This window comes from Hemitrygon akajei, chromosome 1 (genome assembly GCF_048418815.1).
Source record: "Hemitrygon akajei chromosome 1, sHemAka1.3, whole genome shotgun sequence".
Lineage (NCBI taxonomy): Eukaryota > Metazoa > Chordata > Chondrichthyes > Myliobatiformes > Dasyatidae > Hemitrygon > Hemitrygon akajei.
The window spans coordinates 55845887-55872269 of NC_133124.1; the positions used below are offsets into that span (position 1 = coordinate 55845887).

Below are 26383 nucleotides of genomic sequence, written 5' to 3' on the forward strand. Positions count from 1 at the left end.
CAGTCTTAAACAAGACAAACTGAGATTTGTAGACCAAAACACTGCATCTCATACAAAGCTGAAGTCTTAGGATGATCAGACAAAGTCATTTTCAGTGATGCCTCACTTGGAAATCTTCCTGATGTACGTAGTCAAGGGGGACATTTTATTGTATTGATGGAGAAGAGGGAATTTTTTTTCACTTCTCTATTGGCAATCAAAAAGGATCCAAAGAGTTGTACTGAGTACACTGGCAGGAGAAACCCTTGCAGTGTCTGAAGGAATTGAGAATGCTGCTTTTTTTTCTGGCCACACTCTATTCTGAGCTTTTCCTTGGTAACCCAAAGGAGGACAGTCACAAACAACTATTCTTTGGTTGATGCCATCAAATCCACCGTCAGTTACAAAAAAAGAGGCTTTGTTACAGAAAAGATAAGCAGCATCAAAGAACTTGTCCAAGCACAGAAAATTCATCATGTGTTATGGTCAACTACAAAGGGACAACTAGCTGACTGTTTCACAATGAAGGGAGCTCTAGCTCTTGTGCTGTTAAAGGCACTTAGCGAAGGTATTTAGTACCTTAAGAATTGAATGAACTTCAAGGGCTAGAACAAATTTTCATATCCTAATAGACATTTGAATTGTCTTTAATTTTTTCAAAATTTAATTTTTAATATGAAAATAGAAAGGATGGGAGATTGTTGAGTTTTGTTCATTTGGACTATGTAAGTATTTAGTACACATGCATACTCTCCCTGTTTATGCGCATGTGGGATGTAAACATGGCGGCCCTCGGGTATTGAAGGAAGACTGTGAAAGTAAAGTTGTTTCAACAAAAGAAAAACTTGTCCTTGTTGTTTGTGCATTAACACTCAGGACTTTCCCCCAGTACATGTAACAATAATAAACCAAGTTAGCAATGCAAAATATTACACTTAGTATTTCATGTTATGTCACAGGCAAGACTGTATACTCAATTCTGAGTACTGCACTTATCTAAGTGTCTAGTTTCTAAAAGAATAAGCCAGCATGAGAGCTTACTAGTGCCATTTTCTACCCCACCCATGTCAAAAGAACCTCCACCCTTTTGTCAGAAGATTTGATTCTTGTAAAGCCACATAACAGCACTACAGGAGTACTTCCTTTCTACAGACCGCAGAGGTTCAAGCACCAAGCATAGGGGTGGGCGTTGTTAACCTTGCTAACAAAACACACACCTTGTGGATGAAAATGAAACATTTGATCTTTTAAGCACCAAGGAAAATAATTCCAATTTAAATCAATTATTTGATATTCATCTTCAAAATTTAACATGTTAAGCTCTGACAACATGGCATATCATCAGTGAAACCTCCAATATACTTTACTGGAATTGCAATACACCAAATATGGTACTCCAGTCGAGATTAAACTAGACAATTACATAATTCTCAGCTGTTACAAATTTAGTCTCATTGAGATAATACACCAATCGCTTAAAATTTTATGCATACCCGTCAAACAGATTTTCATTGGATTTTTAAAGAATATTTTGCAAGGAGAATGTTAGCCAAACAAAAACCAAATACTGGGAGGTTTGTCTTCTGTTGCAAGCATTGAAATGATTCTAATAGCTTTCATCAAAAGACCTGAAAGAATGCAGGGACCTCAGAGTTGTATTGCTAAAGGAGGCATCAGAAGTACTATGTTGGGTAAATGAGGGACTAGAAAACAAATTTTAAAAATTTGAAGAATTTTATAATCGTGCATTACAGCAACCCAACATATTTCAGCATTCATTGGAGTGATAGGCAAATGAACTTGAGTTAGAGTAGGCCCAACTTAACAGTTTTGGATAACCTCAAATTTCCATAAAAATAAACAGCAGGAGGATAACTAAAAGCATAGCTTGCTTGCTTTAATAAAAAAGTCATTCATTTTATGTCCATTGTTGGCAAATAGAAGAGCTTAAGAGAATATTTCTGCAGCACCCATACCACTCCCACACCAAAATTTAATAGCAGATTGCTTCCTATTAACCCAATCAAAAAAAAGTTCAATATTATTTCTACATATATCAATAAGTCTTCAAATGTTTCCTACCAATTCCTGTAGTGAAGAAAAGCTTCTTTAAATGATAAGTTAAACAAAGCCTTTCATTGAAGATTGGTTCAATAACTATTCAATAAAGGGAGTAAGCTCATCATGAAAATGAAGAATGGCTTTGAAAATGCCTGGGGCATTTGTACTTAATTAAAAGATCAAGCTAGGAGATGAACAAAGGTAGCTTAAAACTGCATTATATAAGGTGGTAGGAAAGCACCAAATATAATGCAAATGAGAAAACTAAGTTATGTGTGATTGGCTCTCAAATGTAAACATTCAACTTCCTTTTGCTGTTGTAGGCCAACAGCTGGTTTCTGTCTAGTTGCTACATACAACAAATTCTCTTCCCACACTAACACTCAATGATTATCACCCCATCCTCAAGCATTGCCTGAACTCCCCCTTCATGCTGTAACTACCAGCTCTTGGCCTCTCTTTAACTGAGAATGAACTTGATTCTTTGCACATTATCCAAGAGGAGTGCAGATCTACCTCACTACCAAGCTCACTAAGTACCAGTAAATCAGAACTATAAGAAACCTTTTCCACAATAGTGAGATTACCAGTACAGAATGTAGACTATTCTAGCATAATCTATCATCATGAGACCTAGGTAAGAGATTTAAGTATAACATGAACCAAATCAGCATGAAAATTCAATAAATTTGTGACCTGGTGGTTATGCCCTTTGTGAAGTCAGAAATAATGATAAAACACTGGACATAAAGACTGGAGAAGTGGAATATTTCTTTGGAAATTCTTTAGGCATGACAAACAAAAAGATTTTGAAACCATCATGTCCTCAGACTTGTAAAGCAGAAACAAGTAATTCCATGATAATCTGGGGGAATAATGGTGCTGCCCAGTACACACACAAATTTAAAATGTTTCCAGTTCAATTCTGTTAAACTTCATTGCAAAATTAAATAAGACCACTATTGCAGCTTATGCTCTATTCTGGTTGCCTCATTATCAGAGGGATGTGGTACAGAAGAGATTTACTGTATGGTACCTGAATTGCAAAACATATCTTATGAAGATAAATTGAGCAAGCTGGAGCTTTGCTCTTTGGAGCAAAGAAGAATGAGAGGTGACTTGATAAATGTTAGGCACTGTGCATCACTGCTGCAAAAATGTATGCTTGGGTAGTCAATTGGTGCCAATAGCGATGAACTAAATATAATTATTGGAAATATTCTCATCCTTGTGGTATGATGCAAGTTTCAACCCGAAATGTCAACAACTCCTCTCCTCCAACAGATGCTGCTCAATCTACTGAGTTCTTCCAGCAGGTTGTCTGATGGTCCAGATTCTAGCATCTGCAGTCTCTTGTCTCTTAAGTGGCATTTCACACTTCCGACTTGTTTCTTGTGCTGTATATTATACTTTGCAGAATAAAGAAGGGATTTTATTTACACCTATTGAATATTGAAAGGCCTAGATAGTGTGTACATAAAGAGGAGGTTTCCTATAGCAGAGAAGTGTAGGACCAGATATTGACGGTGGAGGACATGATGAGGTAATACCATCATGTGACAGGCTTAGGTAATCTGACTCTCCTTCTAGAGCTATTTGCTCCATGACACCTCCATGATAGAAATGCAAATGACCATTTATCAGCCCATGTTTCAATGCTGTCTAAGCTTTGCTACACGTAGGCATGGACTGCTTCATTTTTTAAAGGAGTTGCAAATCTTTAAAAAAAATATCGAACTAAGCACACATCCCCATTCCTAATCATACAATGAAGGAAAGTCAGTGATGAAACAGAAGATCAGTGAGTCTTGAATACAAATGTACTGGAACTGGGACAATTGATCTCCAAAAATCTTCACTTTCAGCAAGGCATGACTTCAGCTATTGGAATGTTTTCCCCTTGATGGTAATTGAATTGTTTGAGTTTCTACATACCAAATTTTATGACCCTCAACTCATCTCTGGTGGCAGTGATAAAAGTAATTTGAAAGAATAAACTGGAAATATTATTCAAAAATGCATCAACTCAAATAGATAATTTCACATCACATCAGCTTGAATGGAGCATATATGTGACCAGTTGGGTTGACCAACTTGTTTCTGTAAATACTGTTCTTTGATGTGCTGGCATTCAAAGTCAAAACAAGATGCCTGTCTCTTACATGCAACCTAAATTCAAGCTTATTAAGGAATGCATTATAGATTCAGATAGAAATCAGAGATAAGTAATCTCATTTCTTTTAAAAGAACATGCACAATGCAAAGATTGAAGGGGTGGGTGTAAAGTACATGCATAAAGTGGGAAAAAACACTAACCATTCAGCAATCACACCAGCATTAAGGCCTCAACTTATGCTCAGATGACGCCACTAGATAGGCCATGTTGTTCACCTGCTTTACTCCAGACTCCTGCAGCACTAGTCCAAGTTCTGTCTTGGAAAGAGAATATCTGCTAGACAGGGGAAAAGACTCAAGAATGTGTGCAGAGCGTCCTTGAAAATTTGCAACAAGTTTTCGGAAGTGTTAAAGCAGTATATGGAATGATATTGAGCATTCCTCTGAGCGAAGGGCGCTGAGTAGGCTACGGTCAATTATGGAAAACTCTGAACATCCTCTACATAGCACCATCCAGAGACAGAGAAGCAGTTTCAGCGACAGGTTACTATCGATGCAATGCTCCTCATACAGGATGAAGAGGTCAATACTCCCCAATGCCATTAGGCTTTACAATTCTACCGCCAGGACTTAAGAACTTTTTAAAAGCTATTATTAATGCTTTTTGAGATAGTGATTTAGATGCATATCATATTTTTACTGAGTTAAGTATTGTATGTAATTAGTTTTGCTACAACAAGTGTATGGGACATTGGAAAAAAGTTGAATTTCCCCATGGGGATGAATAAAGTATCTATCTATCTATCTTGAGCTCATGCACTGGAAGCACACAGAAGCCCTGCATAAATAGCTGGACGCACCACCTCCATCCACTAGGCACCTTCTGCCTTTCCAGTGGAAGTATCTGAATTCTCCTATAGACTTCAATTACCTCAGAACCCACAAAATCAGAGTTATCATTGATCTTGTGGTAATCCCAAGAATCAGTGCTGCAAAAACTGACCCTTCACCTTTCTGCATTCATAAGGGCCATTTCCTCAAAGCCCCTTGTTTCATTCTTCCACCTTCATGTACATCCACCTCACTTTTTAGGACAGCTTCTCCTGTAACCATGAGATGCAATAGGTACTCTTTATCCCACTATCCAGGAACGCAAATGTATCCTTGAAGTGAAACATTTCCACTGCTTCTAATTTAGCATACTGCATTTATTGCTCGCAATGTGGTCTCCTTTACAATGGAAAAACCAAGCAACAAACACTTCAATTCAGTCTAAGAGTAGCCCTGAGTGTCTAGTGATTGCACATTATTAAACATAGTCATAAACTGAAGTACCCGTAGGGCTATACTTTCACCTCTTGTGGGGACATGAGAGTGCAGACGCAGGGAATCTGGAGCAGCACAAAAAACAGTTGGAGGAACTCAGCAGGACAGGCACCATTATAGATATGTGTTGCTCCTCTTATGATAGTTGGGTGTAGGGAAGAAAACTTCTTAAGTACAACCTTCTGTAATAGAAACATAAAAAACCTACAGCACAATACAGGCTCTTCAGCCCACAATGCTCTGCCGAACATGTACTTACTTTAGAAATTACCTTGGGTTACCTATAGCCCTCTGTTTTTCTAGGTGCCATGGACCTATCCAGGAGTCTCTTAAAAGACCCTATTGTATCCGCCTCCACCATCACTGCCGGTAGCCCATTCCACGCACTCGCCACTCTGCATAAAAAAAACTTACCCCTGACATCTCCATACCTACTTCCAAGCACCTTAAATCTGTGCTTTCTCGTGCTATTTCAGAAAAAGTCTCTGACTATCCACACGATCAATGCCTCTCATAATAGAGCAACTAATCATTATACTCATTATATCCTCAAAGAACAGTAAATCTGTCAAACAGGACCTCCCTTTGCTGAATCCATGCTGTGTCTGCCTGATGGCTCCATTTCTTTCCAGATGCTCTCTATTTCTTTGTTAATGATAGCTTCAAGCATTTTCCCAACTACAGATGTTAAGCTAACTGGCCTATAGATACCTGCCTTTTGCCTACATCCTGTTTTGAACAGTGGTGTGACAACAGTCTTTTTCCAATCTGCCGGGACCTGCCAAGAGTCCAGAGACTTTTGATAAATTATCACCAAAGCCTCTACTATAACCTCTGCCAGTTCGTTCAGTACCCTGGGATGCATTCCATCAGGACCAGGGGACTTATCTATATTTAGGCCCACAAGTTTGCTCAGCACTACCTCTTTAGTGATAGCTATTGTATCAAGGTCCTCACCTCCCATCACATCCATATCATCTCCCTTTGGCATATTAGACATTCTCCACCATGAAGGTGGACACAAAGTAGTCATTCAAAGCCTCTGCCATTTCCTCATTCCCTCTTCTTGTCCTCCAAGAGACCTACTTCTCTTTGGCCACCCTTTTCCACTTTATACAATTATAAAAACTTTTACTATCCGTTTACATATTTTGTGCTAGTTTATTTTCATAATTTATCTTCCTTTTTTATTGCTTGCTTAGTGGCTCTTTGCTGCTTTTTAAAGTTTTCCCAATCTTCCAGTTTTCCATTACTCTTGGCAACTTTCTACACAAGAGCTTTCCATTTGATTCCTTCCTTTACTTCCTTAGTTATCCATGGCTGGCTCCCCCCACCCACACTACCCTTGCTTTGAACCAGAATATATTTTGTTGATCACTGTGAAAGTCCTTCACCGTTCCTCAACCATCCCACCATATAAGCCTGTGTTACCAGTCTACCCCATCCAACTACTCCCTCATCCTGTTGTCTCCTTTGTTTCAGCATAATATACTGGTTTTAGATCAAACTATTGCACCCTCCACTTTTATGACAGACTAAATCATACTGTGATCATTCTTTCCAAGAGAATCCTTAACTACAAGATCACTAATTTTACCTGTGTCATTGCACAGGACCAGATCCAAGATAGCACATTTCCCTTGTAGGCTCAGTAACATGCTGTTCAATAAAGCCATCACATATGCATTCTGAAGTCCTCTTCAAGACTGTCTCAACCAACTTGACTCACTCAATCTACGTGCAAGTTAAAGGTTCCCCACAATAACTGCAGTTCTATTCTTGGTACCTCAGGTATTTCTCAGTTTATTGCCTGTGCCACTGTAATGTTATTATTTGGTGGCCAACAGACAACTGATACCAGTGATTTTTTTCCCTTTACTGTTCCTATTCTCTACCCAGATGGATTCAACATTCTGTTCCTTAGATCTTATATCACCTTTCAATATTACCTTGATCTCATTCTTAATTACAAGCGCTACCTGACCTCCTTTACTTTCCTGCCTATCCTTCCGTACCATTCCATAGTGGAATATTTAATCCTCAATCCTCTTCACCCTGCAACCACGTTTCTGTAACAGCCACTAAATCATACCCCTTTGTACTGAAATGTTCCAGAAGTTCACTGACCTTGTTTCGAATACTATGGGCATTCAGATCAAGTGCCCTTACACTCATGGTGCTTTTAAAATTGAGCAATCATTGCCCTTTTGCACTTGACTTTTCTCTTCTTTAACTTTTGCTTGTACTTTATCTTTGGCCACATTTTTCTCTTTTTACTTTATCCATACTTCTCCAACTTGTTGAACCCATCCCCCTGATATTAGTTTAAAACCCTACCCGCAGTCCTGGTTATGCAACTTCCCAGGATCCAGGCCCATCATGGTTCAAGTGGAGCCCATCCCAATGGAACAGCTCCCTCCTTCCCCAATACTGGTGCCTGTTTCCCATGAATTTAAACCCACTTTGCCCACACCAATCCTTGAGCCATGCACTTAATTTGCTAATCTTCATGATGCTGTGCCAATTTGCACGTGACTCAGGTAGTAATACAGAGATTATCACCTTTTTGGTTCTGCATTTTAATTTAGCCCTTAGCTGCTCAAATTCACTCAGCCAAACCTCTTTCCTTGTTCTACCCATGTTGTTGATTAACTACATGGGCAAAACTGGATCTTTCCCCTCCTACTGCAAATTCCTCTGCAGGTCAGATAAAATGAATTTTCTTAACACTTGGGAAATAACATGGATTCAATAATAAAACTTTGAAAATTCCTAATGATTATCAGGTTTATTTTTTCAATAATACAACACTAAGAAAATAATCTTGTTAACAATTTGAAATGGGCATGATCATTGCAAATCACTATTTCCCACAATTTCTTATCACAGACACGGGAACAATGAGATATTAAAAGCAACACAGAAGCACAGAATTAATGGTATATGTACAGAAGACCATATGACTACTCTAGCAAAAGTATTTCAAAATGATTCATTGCTGATTTTAATAATGTTCTATCCACAAAAACATCATATTTTAGATATCATTTCAAACTCCAGGTAACATCAATGTTCTTAATTATCATTTAAAGAAACATCGATCAAGTTCAAATTTTCAGGTACTATATCTGTGTCCACTCTTTCAAAACAATATAAAGCTCATCAAATGACCATGATGCTAGAATACAAAGACAAAGACAATAATAAACAAAACTGAAGATTGGTTAAACATCCGATCCTTGGATGAAACCATACCACAGCTTTCAGATGTGTTGGAGAGAACAGGGTATTATATAACTCCTTAAGGCACATTTGAGGATCCTTTTATTGAGAGAGCAGAAATAAAACCTTCAAAGTAAATTTATTTAGTATGTATATGTCAAAATATACTAAGTTGTGATTCATTTTCTTGCAGGTATTCACAGTAGAACAAAAATAAAACAGAATCCATAAAAAACTAAACACAAAAACTGACAAACAACCAATGTACAAATACCTAATGTGAAATAAACAAGTTAACAAATAAGTAATGCTGAGAATGAGTTGTAGAGTCTGAAGTTGAGTCTATAAATTGCAGAATCAGTTCAGAGTCACTCTGAGTGAAGCTCTCCATGCTGGTTCAGAAGCCTGATGGTTGAAACTGATAAATGTTTATGAACTTGCTGGTGTGGGACTGAAGGCTCCTGTAACGCCTTCCTGATGTTAGCAGCAAGAAGCGAATGCTCTGATAGTGGGGGTTCTTGATTGTGGATGCTGCGTCCTTGTGGCAGCACTCCCTGTAGATAAACTCAATGATGGGGAGGGCTTTGCCTGTGATGTACTGGAATGCATCCACTACATTTTGTAGGCCTTTCCATTCCTGGGCATTGGCATTTCCATACCAGGTCTCGATGCAACAAGTCAGGATACTTTCCATCATTCATCTGCTCAAACTTCTCGTAAATAAGAGCACAGTCATGCCTTGTTTGTAATGGCACTTAAGTGCTGGTCCAAGGATAGACCCTCTGATAACGCCAAGGAATTTAACTTTCAATTGTGCACAAATTTAAAACAAAGAGTTAAAGTCTTGATGTTTGTTATTCCTTTTTTTTTTAAACTTACATAGTTCATCCAGAGAATGATAAGTATTTCTATTTTAGGAATAGCACTGATGGTAATATATTTGTAACATTTAAGATCTCTTTACTGACTATGTTCCAAACTTGTTTCCCCCTCAGTTCCCAGAGAATGTACTAAAAGTAGTACATAGGAAATAGAAATACCAAAATTGGTTTCTACTCGACAAATTAGCTTTCCACAAACTACTAAGTATTGCACAAAAATCTCAACATCTCCAGACATCACAATATACCCACATTAGTGGAAGCTGCTGCAAGAAAAAATTTAAAATTAGATACTGATCACAAACAAGAGAAAATCTGTAGATGCTGGAAATCTGAGAAACACATACAAAATGCTGGAGGAACTCAGCGGGCCAGGCAGCATCTATGAAAAAAAGTACAGTCGAAGTTTCAGACCGAGACTCTTCGGCAGGACTGGAGAAAAAAAGCCAAAGAGTAGATTTGAAAGGTGGGGCCAGGCGATAGGTGAAACTTGGCAGAGAAATGAAGCAAAGAGCTAGGAAGTTGATTGGTGCAAGAGACAGAGGCCATGGAAGAAAGAAAAAGTGTGGGAGGGGGAAGGGGTGGAGAGTACCAAAGGGTGGCGAAGGGCCGGTCGAAGATAAATGTGAGAGAAGGGAAAAGGAGATGGGAAATGATGAGGGGGGGGGGGGGAAAGAGAGGCATTATTGGAAGTTTGATAAACTTCCCAAACCTCCCATTTTTACCTCCTACCCAAAATCCACAAACCTGCTTGTCCAGGTAGACCCGTTGTTTCAGCTTGCTCCTGCCCCACAATCTGCATACCTTGACTCTGTTTTATCCCCACTGGTTCAGTCTCTTCCTACTTACATCCGAGACACCTCACATGCTCTTTATCTTTTCAAGGATTTCAGGTTCCCTAGCTCCCATCATCTTATTTTCACTATGGATGTCCAGTCCCTGTGTTCCTCCATCCCCCACCAGGAAGGACTCAAAGCTCCCCATTTCTTTCTGGACACCAGCCCCAATCAGTTCACCTCCACCACCATTCTCCTCTGCCTAGTGGAACTTGTCCTCACCCTAACTAATTTCTCCTTTGGCTCCTCCCACTTCCTTCAAACAAAAGGAGTAGCCATGGGCACTTGCACGGGTCCCAGTTGTGCCTGTCTGTTTGTCAGCTACGTGGAACAGTCTATGTTCCAAGCCTACACTGGTGACCATCTCCACGTTTCCTGTGCTACATCAATGACTGCATTGGTGCTGCTTTCTGCACCTGTGCTGAACTCGTCGATTTCATCCACTTTGCCTCCAGCTTCCCCCATGCTCTCAAATTCACCTGGTCCATTTCTGACACTTCTAGATCACATTCTCTCTATCTCCAGAGACAACTTATCTACTGATGTCTATTAAAAACCAACAGACACTCACAGATACCTGGACTATATCTCGTCCCACCTTGCCACTTGTAAAAAATGCCACCCTTTCTCTCAATTCTTCCATCTCCACTACATCTGCTCTCAGAATGAGGCTTTTCATTCTGGAATGAAGGAGATGTCCTCCTTTATTTAAGAAAGAGGCTTCACTTTCTCCCCTATCAACACTGCCCTCAACTCTATCTCTTCATTTCATGCATGTCTGCTCTTACCGCATCCTCCCGTCAGCCTACCAGGGATAGGGTTCCTCTTGCTCTCACCTATCACCCCACGCATCCAGGACATAATTCTCCGAAACTTCCACCACCTCCAATTGGATCCCACAATCAAAAACGTCCTTCCCTCCCCTCCACTCTCTGCTTTCCGCAGGGATTGCTCCCTACATGACTTCCTTGCCCATTCATCCTTCTCCACTGACCTCCCTCCTGGCACTTACCCTTGCAAACAGAACAAGTGCTACATCTGCCTCTGTGCCTCCTCCCTCACTATCATTCAGAGTCCCAAACAGTCCTTTCAGGTGAGGTGACAATTCACCTGTGAGTCTGTTGGGGTCATATACTATGTTTGGTGATCCCTGTATGGCCTCCTGTATATCGGTGAGACTTAATGTAGATTAGGAGACGGTTTCACCGAGCTACTATGCTCCATCCGTCAGAACAAGCAGGGTCTCCCAGTGACCACCCATTTTAATTCCACTTCCATTCCGATATGTCCATCCATGGCCTCCTCAACTGTCAAGACGAGGCCATATTTAGATTGGAGGAACAACACCTTATATTCAGTTTGGGTTGCCTCCAACCTGATGGCATGAACATTGTTTTCTCAAACTTCCAATAGTGCCTTCCCCATCCCCTTTTCCCTCTCTCATGTTATCTTCTTGCCCGCCCATCGCCTCTCTTTGGTGCTCCCCTCCCACCCATTATTTTCTTTCTTATATAGCCTTCTGTCTCTTTCACCAATTAACTTCCTAGTTTGTTGTTTCATCCTTCCTCACTCCCCTGCTTTCTCCTCATACCTTTTGATGCCCTAGCTAATCAAAAACTTATCTAAGTTTAAAGATAAGTTTTAAGTGCCTTAAATGCACGCAATGACATGGCCTCCACAGCCGCTCGTGACAACAAATTCCACAGATTTGCCACCCTCTGTCTGAAGTAATTTTTCTACATCTGTTCTAAATGTACATCCTTCAATCCTGAAATCATCCCTCTTGTCCTAGACTCCCCTACCATTGGAAATAGCTTTGCCATATCTAATCTGCTCAGGCCTTTTAACAATCAGAATGTTTCTGAGATTCCCCCCCCCCCCCCCCGCCCAAACCCCCCATTCTCCTGAACTCCAGGGAATACAGCCCAAGAGTTGCCAGACATTCCTCATACAGTAACCCTTTCATTCCTGGAATCATTCTTGTGAATCTTCTCTGAACCCTCTCCAATGTCAGTATATCCTTTCTAAAATAAGGAGCCCAAAACTACACACAATACTCCAAGTATGGTCTCACGAGTGCCTTATAAAGCCTCAACATCCCTGCTCTTATATTCTATACCTCTAGAAATGAATGCCAACATTGCATTTGCCATCTGCACAATGGACTCAACCTGGAAGTTAACCTTTAGGGTTTCCTGCACAAGGACTCCCAAGTCCCTTTGCATCTCTGCATTTTGAATTCTCTCCCCATCTAAATAATAATCCGCCCATTTATTTCTTCCACCAAAGTGCATGACCATACACCTTCTAGCAATGTAATCCATTTGCCACTTCTTTGCCCATGTTTTCTATTCTTTGCTCTATTTCCTCAACACTACCCGCTCCTCCAACTATCTTTGTATTGTTGGCAAATTTAGCCACAAATCCATTAATCCCATAGTTCAAATCATTGACATACATCGTAAAAAGCAGCAGTCCCAACGTTGACCCCTGTGGAACGCCACTGGTAACTGGCAGCCTGCCAGAATAGGATCTCTTTATTCCCACTCTCTATTTTCTGCCGATCAGCAATGCTCCACCCATGCTAGTAATTTCCTTGTAATTCCATCTGCTCTTATCTTGCTAAACTGCTTCTTGTGCAGCACCTTGTCAAAAGACTTCTGAAAATCCAAGTACACCACATCTACTGCATTTCCTTTGTCTACCCTGCTTGTAATTTTCTCAAAGAATTGCAGTAGGTTTGTCAGGCAGGATTTTCCTTTCAGGAAAGCATGCTGGCTTTGGCCTATCTTGTCATGTACCTCCAGGTACTCCGTAATCTCATCCCTAACAATCAATTCCAACAACTTCCCAACCACTGATGTCAGGCTAACATGTCTATAGTTTCCTTTCTTGCTGCCTCCCACCCTACTTGAATAGCAGAGTAACTTTTGCAATTTTCCAGCCATCCATTACAATCCCAGAATCTATTAATTCTTGAAAGATCACTGTTAATGCCTCCACAATCTCGCCAGCTACTTCCTTCAGAACCTAAGGGTGCATTCTATCAGGTCCAGGAGATTTATCCACCCTCAGACAATTAAGCTTCGTGAGCACCTTCTCGGTTGTAATTTTCACTGCACATACTTCACTTCCCTGACACTCTTGAATGTCTGGTATACTGCAGATGTCTTCCACTGCAAAGACTAATGCAAAATACACAGTCAGCTCCTCTGCCATCTCTGCATCTCTCATTGCAATATCTCCTGCGTCATTTTCTATCGGTCCTATATCTAACCTCAACTCTCCTTTACCCTTTATATACTTAAAAAAACTTTTCGTATCTTCTTTGATATTAGTTGAAGAATGTACAATGTATGGTTAGTAACTTCACTGATAAGACCACAAGACATAGGAGCAGAATGAAGATTTTTGACCCATGAAGTTTGCTCTGCCACTTCAACATGACTGATCCATTTATCCCTCTCAATCCCAATCTCCTGCCATGATCAAACAAGAATCTATCAACCTAAAGACTGTACCAGAGGGTGACTTCTCCCAGCTCATCAAGGTAAAAGTTAAATTCTTCCTATTCTAATGTCTTTATTTTCCTTTTCTGACTGGGGTCCTATCAGGATCTTTGATCTACAGCAACACTACAGTTCTGCATGACAGCGAGTTCCCGTTCTTGGAGCTCACCGATCCGTCTTATTTTGGCACGGCCAGGTTTGACCTGAAGTCAGGCAGCTTCGAGGCCTACGCAGTTCTGAGGACATTAATTCTCGTCAGTGTCATGTACTGAAGTGTAGCAGGAGATGGAACATCAAAAACAGCGAGCATGGCTATCAGAGGGCTCTGTGCTCGGTAATCAATTTGCTGATTCAGGGAACTTGAAATAAAAAACAATGCTTCAAACTGTCTAACATTGAAATAGCAACTGTTGTGTCCCCTGCCGCTGTGGAAGGAGCAATGTCTGTCCCTCCCTTGTTAGTGAGAGAGCAAGCCTGTGGGATGTTGAAATATTAGAATGAACAAACAAGAGAAAATCTGCAGACACTGGAAATCCAAGCAACACACTCTTCTCTTTGGCTGTCCATCAAAATCTGACGACAATGTCCACTCCTTTAACAGTGAGATCTTTGATGACTATACAGTCCTATCCTGGACCCACAAGCTCTGTTGCAGGTGGGACATGTATATGTGGTAGTGGTAGTGGTGGTAATGATGGCAACCATGGCTGCATTTCTCCTGGCTCTCTTCTGGTTGTTCTTTCCATCTCCAGAATACGAACCCCATCCCTACACAGCTGTCGCCAAGTGATACGGTCAGCAGCAACATCCTCCAGGTCCTCAGGTCTGATCTTGCACTTCCTTAAAGCATTCTTCATCAGATCCTTATAGTGTTTCTTCGGCCCTCCAGCTAAGCATTGACCATGATGTAGCTGACCATATAACACTCTGCAGGGTAGCCGACATGGGGGCATCCTTATCATGTGCCCCAGGCACTGCAGCTGACGCTGGGTGATCACAGCCGCAATACTTCTGCAGTTGATCTTTACAAGTATTTCAGTGTGAGGCACCCGCTCACGCCAGGTAATTCCCAGGATGCGCTGAAGGCAGCTTATGTGGAAGCGCTCCAAGGACTTGATGTGATGGCTGCTGATTACTGAAGCTTCACAGCTATAAAGGAGGGTGGTGACACGGACCACTTGGTATACGGTGACCTTTGTGGAGGGACGAAGGCTACTGTTCTGAAAGACTCTACGCCAAAGTCTTCCAAAGGCAGCTGATGCCTGTTTAATGCAGCTCTGGATATCGTTGTCAAAGCCGCTATCCTCAGAGAGAATGTTCCCCAGATATTTGAAAGATGGGACTACTGACAGCTTTTCATCGCCAACAGTGAAGGCGGGTAGGGTGGGTGGGACACTAGCACTCCACTGGCAAACCACTTTCTGTCTTGGTGGTATTGACAGTCAGCCCCATCCTGCTGTACGCTCTCACTGCCACAGCAAGGACAGTCTGAAGATCCTCCGGAGTATGGGCCACAGGAGCACGCACACACACATACACAAAGCTGGAGGAACTCAGTAGGCCAGGCAGCATCTATGGAAAAGAGTACAACCAACATTTTGAGCCTAGACCCTTCATCAGGACTGGAGAGAATTAAAAAAAAATCAGATACTGAGTTTGTAATTCCTTGCATTAGTCTGCCTAATTTTCCACATAAAAAATAAAATTCCTAAATGGATCACAGGAAAACACTGTAAAGACTCAGTAGGTCAAGTAGCATCTGTGAATTAAGAAACAGAGTTTAGACTCTCAAATTAAAGGCCTTTCTTCAGAATTAAGAAACTCTAGAAATTAAATTTTAAGTTCTAGTGAAGGGGAGAAATGCAGAGAACAAGGGTTGTGACAAGATGGAAACCAGAGAAGACTGAATGGCGCAAATGGGGCCAGGGCCAGCTGAGAAAAGGTAGTGACGGCCTGTAAACTATAGGTAATGTCTCAAGAGGATATCAATATGAGGAAATGAATAAAAACAGAAGAATTGTGGGGGGGGGGGGGAATAGAAGAGATAGAAAGTAACACTGGAATTGAAATAAAATTGAAAAACACTGCCTAAAGCTGAAAATGTGAAATAAGCACACTGGTGGAAATAGCCAGCATGTCCAGTAGCGTCTGTAAAGAAATAAACCAGTTAACAGTACAGTCATAACCAGTACTGGCCAACTCCGCTACACCCTGAAAAAAAAACATTGATTTCAAAGCTAAGACACAAGGATTACATGTGGGTGCTGGTTTTTGGTTCCAATGAAGAACAGAGCAAATTTAATGCAGGAGCCCAAAGACAGAAGTCAGAGTGGGAGCAAGGTAAGAATTAGTGTGGCAAGCAAAAGGATGGTCAAGATCACATCTTTGAAGACTGCACAATGGAATTTTGCAAAGCAATTTCTAACCTAGATTTGGTTTTCACAACACGGAGATGAACACATCCATTCTAAGGAATGGAGAACAGTACATTGGAAGTAGCACGATTGCTACTTCATGTCGAAGGAGCGCATGAAATTAAGGATGCGTGAAGGTGTGGTTTTGGGGGGGGGTGCTGAAAGGTCAGATCTGCATCTTGTACAATTGTATGAAAAGATGCCAAGAGAATTGAAGTGGGTGCCATCATAAATGCAAGAATGAACCAGACCATCACTTTTCAGGAAGAGCTTCTCCCCCACTGCCATTGAATGGAAAATGAACCATGAACATGAACTCACTTTGTTTTGCTCTCTTTTTTGAACTTATTTAATTTTATGTATATACATATTTCTTAATGTAATTGATAGTTTTTTTATTATGCACTGCAATGTATTGCTGCTGCAAAACAATAAATTTCAGGATATTGTCAGTGATATTAAACCTAATTCTGATTGAATAGATCCACTGAAGGAGAGGTGAGAAATGCAAATTTAGTGCCATCGTGCAGATGGTGGCAGAAAGTACAGAGGAGGAACTGCTGTAAGATCAGTAAACTCTGAGGTAAGAAGTGGCAATTTTTTGCAGAACAATACAACAGAAAGAACAACTTCAACACCTTTTTCCTGTACTATACCCATATTATCTGTTACTTTTGAGTCTAATCAACTGAGCATTCACAGCCATTAAATAATGTGGAATTCTCAAAAGATTTCCAGCTTTCTAAATCAGCAAAACCCAACCTTTATAAATGAAAGTCCCATTTTCACATTGGGTAAAATATACCCATACATAAATGTCTGAAGACATTGTAAGCCACTCCCTAAGGAGATGGGGCTATCCCAATCACATAGCAGTTGGCATGCAGAGTATATTTTAACTTATTTTTATTAATTTTCTAGGTAAATTCTTGACTTTACTGAAGTCTTTCTCAGACTTCTATGACCCATGGTAGCTCTCTATCCCACAAGCCCTCTCATCACATTGCCATTTTGAAACCCACAAACTGGTAAAGTGTGATCCCAAAGGTCTATCTAGGGAGGATGTAGTTAAGTAATGCAAAAAAAAAGGCAGTTGTCTGATAACACAAGGTGCTTCCCCATGACATCCAATGTAGGGAGTCATGCTGAAGCAGCAATTCACTTGTACTATTTGCACTTTAATGAACTGCATGCAATGCACCAGATGTGCTCTCCTCTCTGTTGTGATAAAAATGTAAACTGATTGACTACTTTTCAATACACCTCCAATCAATCCATACACTAATCCTGAGCTTTTATTGCCGATCATTTTAATTCACTCTCACCTGCATCTGTGGCCGAGATAGCATTCAAAAGCAAGCTCAAAGAAGAGCATTGCATCTTCTATCTAGATACACTGCAGCCATTAGAAATCAATACAGAAATCAGCAAACTGTTAGAACTAGCCAGTTATAACACAAGGTTGTCCAAATATAACATCAAAAGCAGCTCACATAAAATGCTGGAGGAACTCAACAGGCCAGACAGCATCTATGGAAAAAGAGTAAATAGTTGATGTTTTGGGCCAAGATCCCTCATCAGGACTCAGATAATATCAACTGAGTTTTTCATAGTTCCAACTTTCTTTCATTTTTGCTATGTTGCCCTCATTCATGTCCTTATACTTACACTTCACTGGACAGATCAAATGATATTAACAAGCATTTGTCACTCTCTTAGATAGCATCAACAGCATTTATATTACCCACACAAACTTGAATCTTATTCTGCTACAAAATATTTCTTTTATTCTGTCCAACCCTTCTCTCTTTGCAAATCTAATTCATTCTGATAAATGTCAGAAACCAGAAACATGGGGGAGGAAACTGAATTAACAATTGCTCCTGAGCTATTGAGCACCTCCAGAATTTTGTTTTTCTCTAAAAATTGAATAATGGTTATGAAGGTGAGCAGTCACGATGAGGGAGGGAAATTAATATAATTACTTAAAATCAAAGGAAAATCCAGGTAGATTCACATAATCTATTTCCATAGGCAAGGATGTCAAAAACTAGAGGATATAGTAGTTGACAGAAGAATGTTTGAAGAAAGATGATTGTCTGACCAGCTGAAAGCTTTCACCATTTTCTGTTATTATTATAGCAAGTTGTGCAGTGGCAAAATGCAATGCTGAGGTATCACTGCAGGCGAATTTAACTGCACCACTCACAAGAAATTGAATGAGACTCAATGCAAGATTTCAATACAAAGCTGATGGTGAGAATTAAAGCAGCTAATGAAATGTGAAGTTCTTGACATAGGTAGCTTATCCTGAAAGAACGATGTGAACAGCCAACTTCTTTAAAAATATATATTGCTCCCCCACCACCTACAATACCGTCACAGTACATTATACTCTGAATGTAACAGCATACTCTGAAGGCTAGTGCATTTTACATGAAATATTAAGATTTTTGAAACTCCTATCCTCCTTTGATGTTGCCCTGATCTGCCTAATTAAGTTTCTGCTAAATTATTACAACAATGTTAAAAATGGAGGAATCTCACTAGTGGTAATGCTATTGAACATCAATCCAAAATGCTTTGACTTGTCTTGCTGGAAATTGTCAGACAAGGAACAGCACTCCATGGTCAACCATGTGTCTGAAGGGCATTTAGAACATACAGTGAATAGTCTGATTGGAGCTGATGCTTTCTCAGCAAATTCAAACAACAAACAAGCATCCAACTCAGGGTAGGTGTATATTTATTTTTTAAACACACATTTAAGGTGTTGGGTTCTGGCTGGCACCAAGCACTCCAGATTCAGATAGCTTGGTGGTGTTATTTATGCCCTAACATCATGCATAGTGAAGCCCACTGAAAGCTCCAGAATTTATGAATCCAAAACTGATGCTGTGGTCCTTCCTTCAAGCACACTCTCAAGCTGCAACTCAACAACTTCCTGGCAAAAATTTGAGAAACACGGATTCAAAATGATCAGTGTCAAGCCAAGTTTGAGATAATGAATGAATCTGTAACAACTGAGATCAATGCAGAGTATACTCAATGCACAATCCAATGCAAACCCACCATTAGGACAGAATGCTAGAAAACCGCCAGTATATTAGGCAACATCAATGAAAAGTGATAGAGTTAATGTTTTAGGGTTAAATTTCTTTGAGAGAACTTGAAAAGAGATTTAAAAAATACAAGGTAGTGTTCATTAGCAGATGTGGGATGGATGCTTAGGACAAAGGGATCATTTCCAATTGGGTACAGCTAGAGATGCCATGTGTTCAAGATCATATAGAAATCAAGTTGACTGTCATTCAGTCAAGTCTTAAATTTTATAACCAAGCAGATTTCTATTGCATGGCACAAAAATTTTCACTATATCAGCCCATCATTGAATGTTCTCTAGGTATTGTCTAAAAGGGGCCAAATTAATTCATTATTTGAGGAATAGATTTGAGCAATGGAATTTCATTAATGAAAGCTTCATGTGACATTATATTCAAATGAAGGCTATTGATGACAAAGAAAGGGATATTAAAAGAATTTGACGTTTGCTTTCCAAAAGCAAACTTTATTAGTCTGTAGTTTTCTCTTACTTCATATACGATGATGCTTTCCCCTTGGAGGAAATTACTCAGAGAATGAAGATTTCAGATTTTGAAGGGATTAGATTAAAGTAGTTGACTATCCAAATATACAAAGTGATAACTGGTGAAATGAAAAACCTCAACAGGGTTTCAAGAATGAACCCAAGGAGTTGCTGTACATCAGCAAATCTGACTTATTTTAGAAATGCAATTAGTACAGTGCCATCTTACAGCAAGATCCTGAAAACATTAAGTTAATTTGATGAAATAAAATTATCACAAAGCAAGTGCCACACAATCTACCATTTTCAAAAGAAAGCCCTCTCAGCACCTGGACAGTAACCAATGAACACACACACACACAGAGTGAACCAGGCCTAACCAATACAGTGGCTAAAAAGGATTACAGATGCAGATCTCCAGACCATCCAAAAAACACAACGAAAATATGAGCATTTATACACTCCCTTTTATGTTTGAATGTCCCAAAATGCTTTGCAGACAAAACCCTTTTGAAATCTAGGCATTGCCATAAAGTGAGACTGTAGTTGGCAAATATTGTAGTTGGCCAGAAAAAGCATCTTGATAACACCCAGAAAATTATTTTAGTGTATATCAAACCACAATTATAGAAAATAAAAATTAACATTTTCAATCTCCACCCAAAAGCACCCTAGAACGATTTAGATAAAAATAAGCAGTAATTCTCATTACAACACTTTTAACTGAATCGCCTTCTTGATCATAAGAATACTTCTAATCCGTCGATCTCATTTTAAAACCCAAAAACTTTTTTTTTATGTTGGCAATAAAGCAAAGCTCGGCGCTGAACTGGCTCTGTAGTTGCAGCCATCACTCTCCTGGACCGGCTGCAACACTGAACTGGTTCCGCGGTTGTGGACTCCATAATTTGAAATCTTCATTCACTGCGATTCATGCTCTGTGTTTGACTTTATTGTTTGCACGATTTGATTTTTTACACACATTGGGTGCTTGACAATCTTTGATGCAGGTTTTTAAAGTGGGTTCGATTGTACTTCTTTGTTTTGTGTCTGCCTGTAAGACGAAACTCAACGTTGTATACTTTGATAATCGAATTTTTAAACTTGAGAGATTAAGGTGCCTTATTAGAGCATTACAAAAGGCATTATCACAAGCACTTAATTATTCCAAAATACTGTACAAATCAAATTCAAAGGGAATTTGATTAGATTAAAACGTAAACAATCTCACTGATCATACAAAATGTGTTGGTGGAAATATAAAATGATAAATTTCTGAAAACTATCCATTATAAATCTCGGTCTGATACTTGAAAGTTCACATCTATACACGATCAATACAGCTGGTGTATCACAAGCAATGCATTAGATTTCACCTACCAGCAAACTTTCGCAGTTCACCTCGCACTTGGGATCCTTTAACATGGATTCAATTTTTTCAAACCGAGCCTCCAAATTTTCTCCAGACGACATTGTGTACTGTCATTAAGTTTTGTTCCAATTAAAGTAAACAAAATTGATATAAAATAAGCACTTCCGATATGACACCTGTCCCTTCAGAAGCCTCGAAAAGATGGGTTTAACAATCGTTGCAAACCGCTTCACGACATTGTTTCACCCAACATTTTTTCCCCAACACTCGGAACCATAAAACCTCCCATGAAGTTTCTGAGAATTTTTGCCGCATTTAAAAATAAATAGACTTCCCGTTTCTCTTCAAAACTTAAGAGGGCAGTGACTTATTTACCAAAAAGTATTCTGATTTGCACTTAAAAATATACCCTATATAATATATACATTCGTCATCTACGTATTGAAACAGTAGAAATGTGCAATTTTGCCTTAAAAGTTCAATTTGCAGGAAATCACACTTTCAAGCTCCTGTAACAACCTCCAGTTATATAAGGCCTGAACAACACATCTGGTATCTTGACAGCTTCAGTTCAGGAAAATGAACTTCTGCAAATGTTTCTTCAGACTGTATTGCACGGCGCGCATTTAACATCCTCTGTGTACATCGCTTAACGTAGATCACAAAACCAGCAGCTCATTTAAATTCATTATTAAACTTGTTTCAAAGCAAAAAGCAACGAAGATAATTATTCTCCGGGTTCTTTCTCAAAGACGACAAAAATGCAGAACAATTTTTTTCCTTCCTGAAAATGTAGCCGTCAGTTGCAACTTTCTTTTCCTGATCAACATGTCCGCCTTCCTGTTCAAACACTCACAGGAAGCCGGCCCGAGCACACGACGCATGCGCCAATTACGCGAACCCGGCCTGAGCACACGACGCATGCGCCGATAACGCAAACCCAGCCTGAACACATTGCGTACGCGTCAATTTTCAGCGCAATGCTGATACAACGCGCATGCGTCAGTTGACGGTGCCGGGTAAGCGTGCAGTTGTCCTGGTTCTGGGCGGCGGAAGATTTGAATGGAAAATATCTATGAAGTACAATTATAGGGAACCGTGTTTCTAGAATAAAACAGAACCGGGGCTAACCACTCAAAAGTGAAGAACTTGCCCAGAAATTTTTTTTGCGAAGGGCCAAAGTGTGTAGAACCTAATCGATATTTCAGAGAGGAGATACAAAAAGCTACAGATGTTGGAATCCAGAGGGGAAAAATCAGCTGCTGAAGGATCTCTGCATTTTGACAAAGGAAACGCATAGTTGACATTTTACACCATAAGACCATTCGATATAGAAGATTAAGACATTTGGCTATCGAGTCTGCTCCGCCATTTCATCATGGCTGATCCATTTCCCTCTCAGCCCCAATCACCTGTCTTCTCCCTTAATGCCCTGACTAATCAAGTATGTGTCGGTCAAGATGTTTCATCTGAATTGAATAAGAGATGATATTCAGAAAAAGGCTGAAAGGAGGTGCTGGGAAAGAGCTGTCAAGTGATGTGTGGACACGAGATTCTGCACATGTTCAAAATCTTGAGCGACATAATGGAAGGGAATAAATGGTCGAAGGTGGGTTCATTAGCAGATGGAGATACGTGGAGAAGGTAGGATGAGGACAGTGAAAAGTGCAGCCAAAGGCCTGCAGATGATGGAATTTGAGACAAAAGAAAAGTGAATAGTGGATTAAAGGGAATGTAGTTGCTTTTGAGATAAGCTGTGGATGCAATATTTGACCTTTTACCTCTTCCTGTCATAATGCAGGAACCCAACAAGTCTAGATGAAGCACTTGTACTTTATGGTATGATAAAACAAGTCCTTTGGCAAACACATCCAATGTTGTTCTTGTGGCCTGTCTAACGTCTATCCCATTCACCTGTATTAAGTCCAAACCCTTTTGTGCCTCATCTATTGAAATGCCTGTTTAAGCAGTTATTAAACACAGTGATTGTATCTGATTCCACTGCCGCTTTGGCAGTTCCAGATATCAATCACTCAAAAAAAATCCCCTCAGATCCCTGTTAAACACTTCCCACACCTTAAACCAATGCCCTCTTATTTTCAATATACAAACTTTGTGAAAAGATTCTGACCATCCAGCCTACCTATTTCTCTTATGATGTTCTGTACCTCTATTAGCCTAAGCCTCCACCTCCCTTGTTCTAGGGAAGGCAAGCAGAGCCTATCCAAACTCTCCACATAATCAAAATCTTCCAATCCATATAAAATTCTGGTAAATCATCTTTTCATTTTCTCCAACTCAATTATATCCTTCCTATTGTGGTGACCAGACTGCACACAATATGCCAAATACAGTATCATTAGTTTTTTTGTGTAGTTGCAATATAATGTCACAACTTTTATATTCTGTGCTCTGACCTATGAGGTCATGCCACTTGTCTTGTTAACATGACATGCTCACTCCTCTTCTTTGGACAAACCAACTTACTGTAAGATCACCGGCAGGTGGTAAAAATGGGATCCCTCTCCTCTGACCCTCAACTGAGCTGCCTCTCAGGGCTGTGTACTAAGCCACTTCCTTTACTCTCTGTATACCCATAACTATGTTACCACCCACAGCTCCAATCTGCTAATTAAATTTGCTGATGACACTACACTGATTGGCCTAATCTCAAATAATAGTGAGGCAGCCTACAGAAAAGAAGTTATCTTTTCTGGTGTCAAGAAAAGATAAGTGGTGTCAAGAAAACAACCTCTCCCTCAATGTCACAAAAACAAAGAAGCTGGTTGTCGACTACAGAAGGAATGGAGAAGGGCTAGCCCATATTGACATCAATGGATCTGGGGTTGAGAGGGTGAACAGCTTTAAGTTCCTCGGCATAAGCAGCACTGAGGATCTCGTGGTCTGGACGTACCAGCTGTGTGGTGAAAAAAGCACAACAGTGCCTCTTTCACCTCAGACGGTTAAAGAAGTTTGCTCTGGGCCCCCAAATCCTAAGAACTTTTTACAGGGGCACAATTGAGAGCATCCTGACTGGCTGCATCACCGCCTGATATGAGAACTGTACTTCCCTTAATCGCAGGACTGCAGAGAGTGGTGTGGACAGCCCAGCACATCTGTAGATCTGAACTTCCCACTATTCAGGACATTTACAAAGACACGTGTGTAAGAAGGACCGGAAGGATCATTGGGGACCCGAGTCACCCCAACCACAAACTGTTCCAGCTGCTACCATCCAGAAAATGGTATTGCAGCATAAAAGCCAGAACCAATAGGCTCCGGGACAGCTTCTTCCACCATACCATCAGACTGCTTAATTCATGCTGACAGAACTGTATTTCTATGTTATATTGACTGTCCTGTTGTACATACTATTTATTATAAATTGCACGTGACACATTTAGACATATAAGTAACATAAAGACTTTTATTCATGTATATGAAAGATGTAAGTAATACAGTCATTTGTGGACTACCTGTGCTCACTTATTGAAGGTAACCTTAAGCTCTCAATTGTGTATCTTTAATTTTACATTCTGACCCACCTTGACCTATTTGATGGTTTTGGGCCTGTAGTCACTGCAGTTCAGAAGAATGAGGGGAGGGGGATGGCATTTGTCATTGAAACCTATCGAAAGGCCCAGGTAGTGTTAAAGAGAGGATGACTAACAAATCCAAAAGTCTTGATGTGCATCATTCTAGGATCTTAAAAGTGACTAGCAAGATCATTGTTGCAATTGTTGTAATAATTTACAATTCCCTGGATTTGGGTAAGCTTCTACAAGGTTGGAAAATAGTAAATGTAGTTCTTTTATTGTAAAACAGGATGAAACAGAAAGCAGGAAATTAAAATTAGATTTGGTTAGCATACTTTGCAAGGAAAATGTTAGAAGGTCTCAAAGATTAAAATATGTCCCGAGAAAGATTCAAGGTATTCATGCAAAAACAATAAGATTTAGTGATGAGAAAATTACGATTGACCACTTTATTGGGTTTCTATAAAGAGGTAATGTGTACTGTGGCTAAAGAAAAACTGGTACATGTAATATACTAGATAGACAGACAGACCTACTTTAGTGATCCCGGGGGGAAATTGAGTTTCGTTACAGCCACACCAACCAAGAATAGTGAAGAAATATAGCAATATAAAACCATAAATAATTAAATAATAACGAGTTAATCATGCCAAGTGGAAATAAGTCCAGGACCAGCCTATTGGCTCAGGGGCCAATCCGAGGGAGGAGCTGACACTCCTATTGACACTCCGAGGGAGGGGTTGTAAAGTTTGATGGCCACAGGTAGGAAAGACTTCCTATGATGCTCAGTGTTACATCTCAGTGGAATGAGTCTCTGGCTGAACGTACTCCTGTGCCTAACCAGTACATTATGGAGTGGATGGGAGTCATTGTCCAAGATGGCATGCAACTTGGACAGCATCCTCTTTACAGACACCACCGTCAGAGAGTCCAGTTCCACCCCCACAACATCACTGGCCTTACGAATGAGTTCGTTGATTCTGTTGGTGTCTGCTGCCCCAGCACACAACAGTAAACATGATAGCACTGGCCACCACAGCCTCGTAGAACATCCTCAGCATCTTCTGGCAGATGTTAAATGACCTCATTCTCCTCAGGAAATAGAGACGGCTCTGACCCTTCTTGTAGACAGCCTCAGTGTTCTTTGACCAGTCCAGTTTATTGTCAATTCGTAACCCCAGGTATTTGTAATCCTCCACCATGTCCACACTGACCCCTTGGATGGAAACAGGGGTCACCAGTGCCTTAGCCCTCCTCAGGTCCACCACCAGCTCCATAGTCTTTTTCACATTAAGCTGCAGATGATTCTGCTCGCACCATGTGACAAAGTGTTTCCCACCGTAGCCCTGTACTCAGCCTCATCTCCCTTGCTGATGCATCAACCTATGGCTGAGTCATCAGAAAACTTCTGAAGATGGCAAGACTCTGTGCAGTAGTTGAAGTCCGAGGTGTAGATGGTGAAGAGAACGGGAGACAGGACAGTCCCCTGTGGAGCCCCAGTGCTGCTGACCACTCTGTCTGACACACAGTGTTGCAAGCGCACGTA

The 26383-nt window shown here is 40.3% G+C and overlaps 1 protein-coding gene across 1 annotated transcript in view; it reads right to left on the reverse strand.

The window, feature by feature from the left end:
- Positions 1–22164, reverse strand: part of rock1 (Rho-associated, coiled-coil containing protein kinase 1) — a 159135-nt gene extending 136971 nt beyond the window's left edge. Inside the window, exon 1 of the mRNA XM_073043500.1 lies at positions 21310–22164. Within this exon, the coding sequence (XP_072899601.1) occupies positions 21310–21402 (93 nt within the window). The 5' untranslated portion in view covers positions 21403–22164. The remainder of the gene's footprint in view (positions 1–21309) is intronic.
- Positions 22165–26383: the final 4219 nt, after the last annotated feature.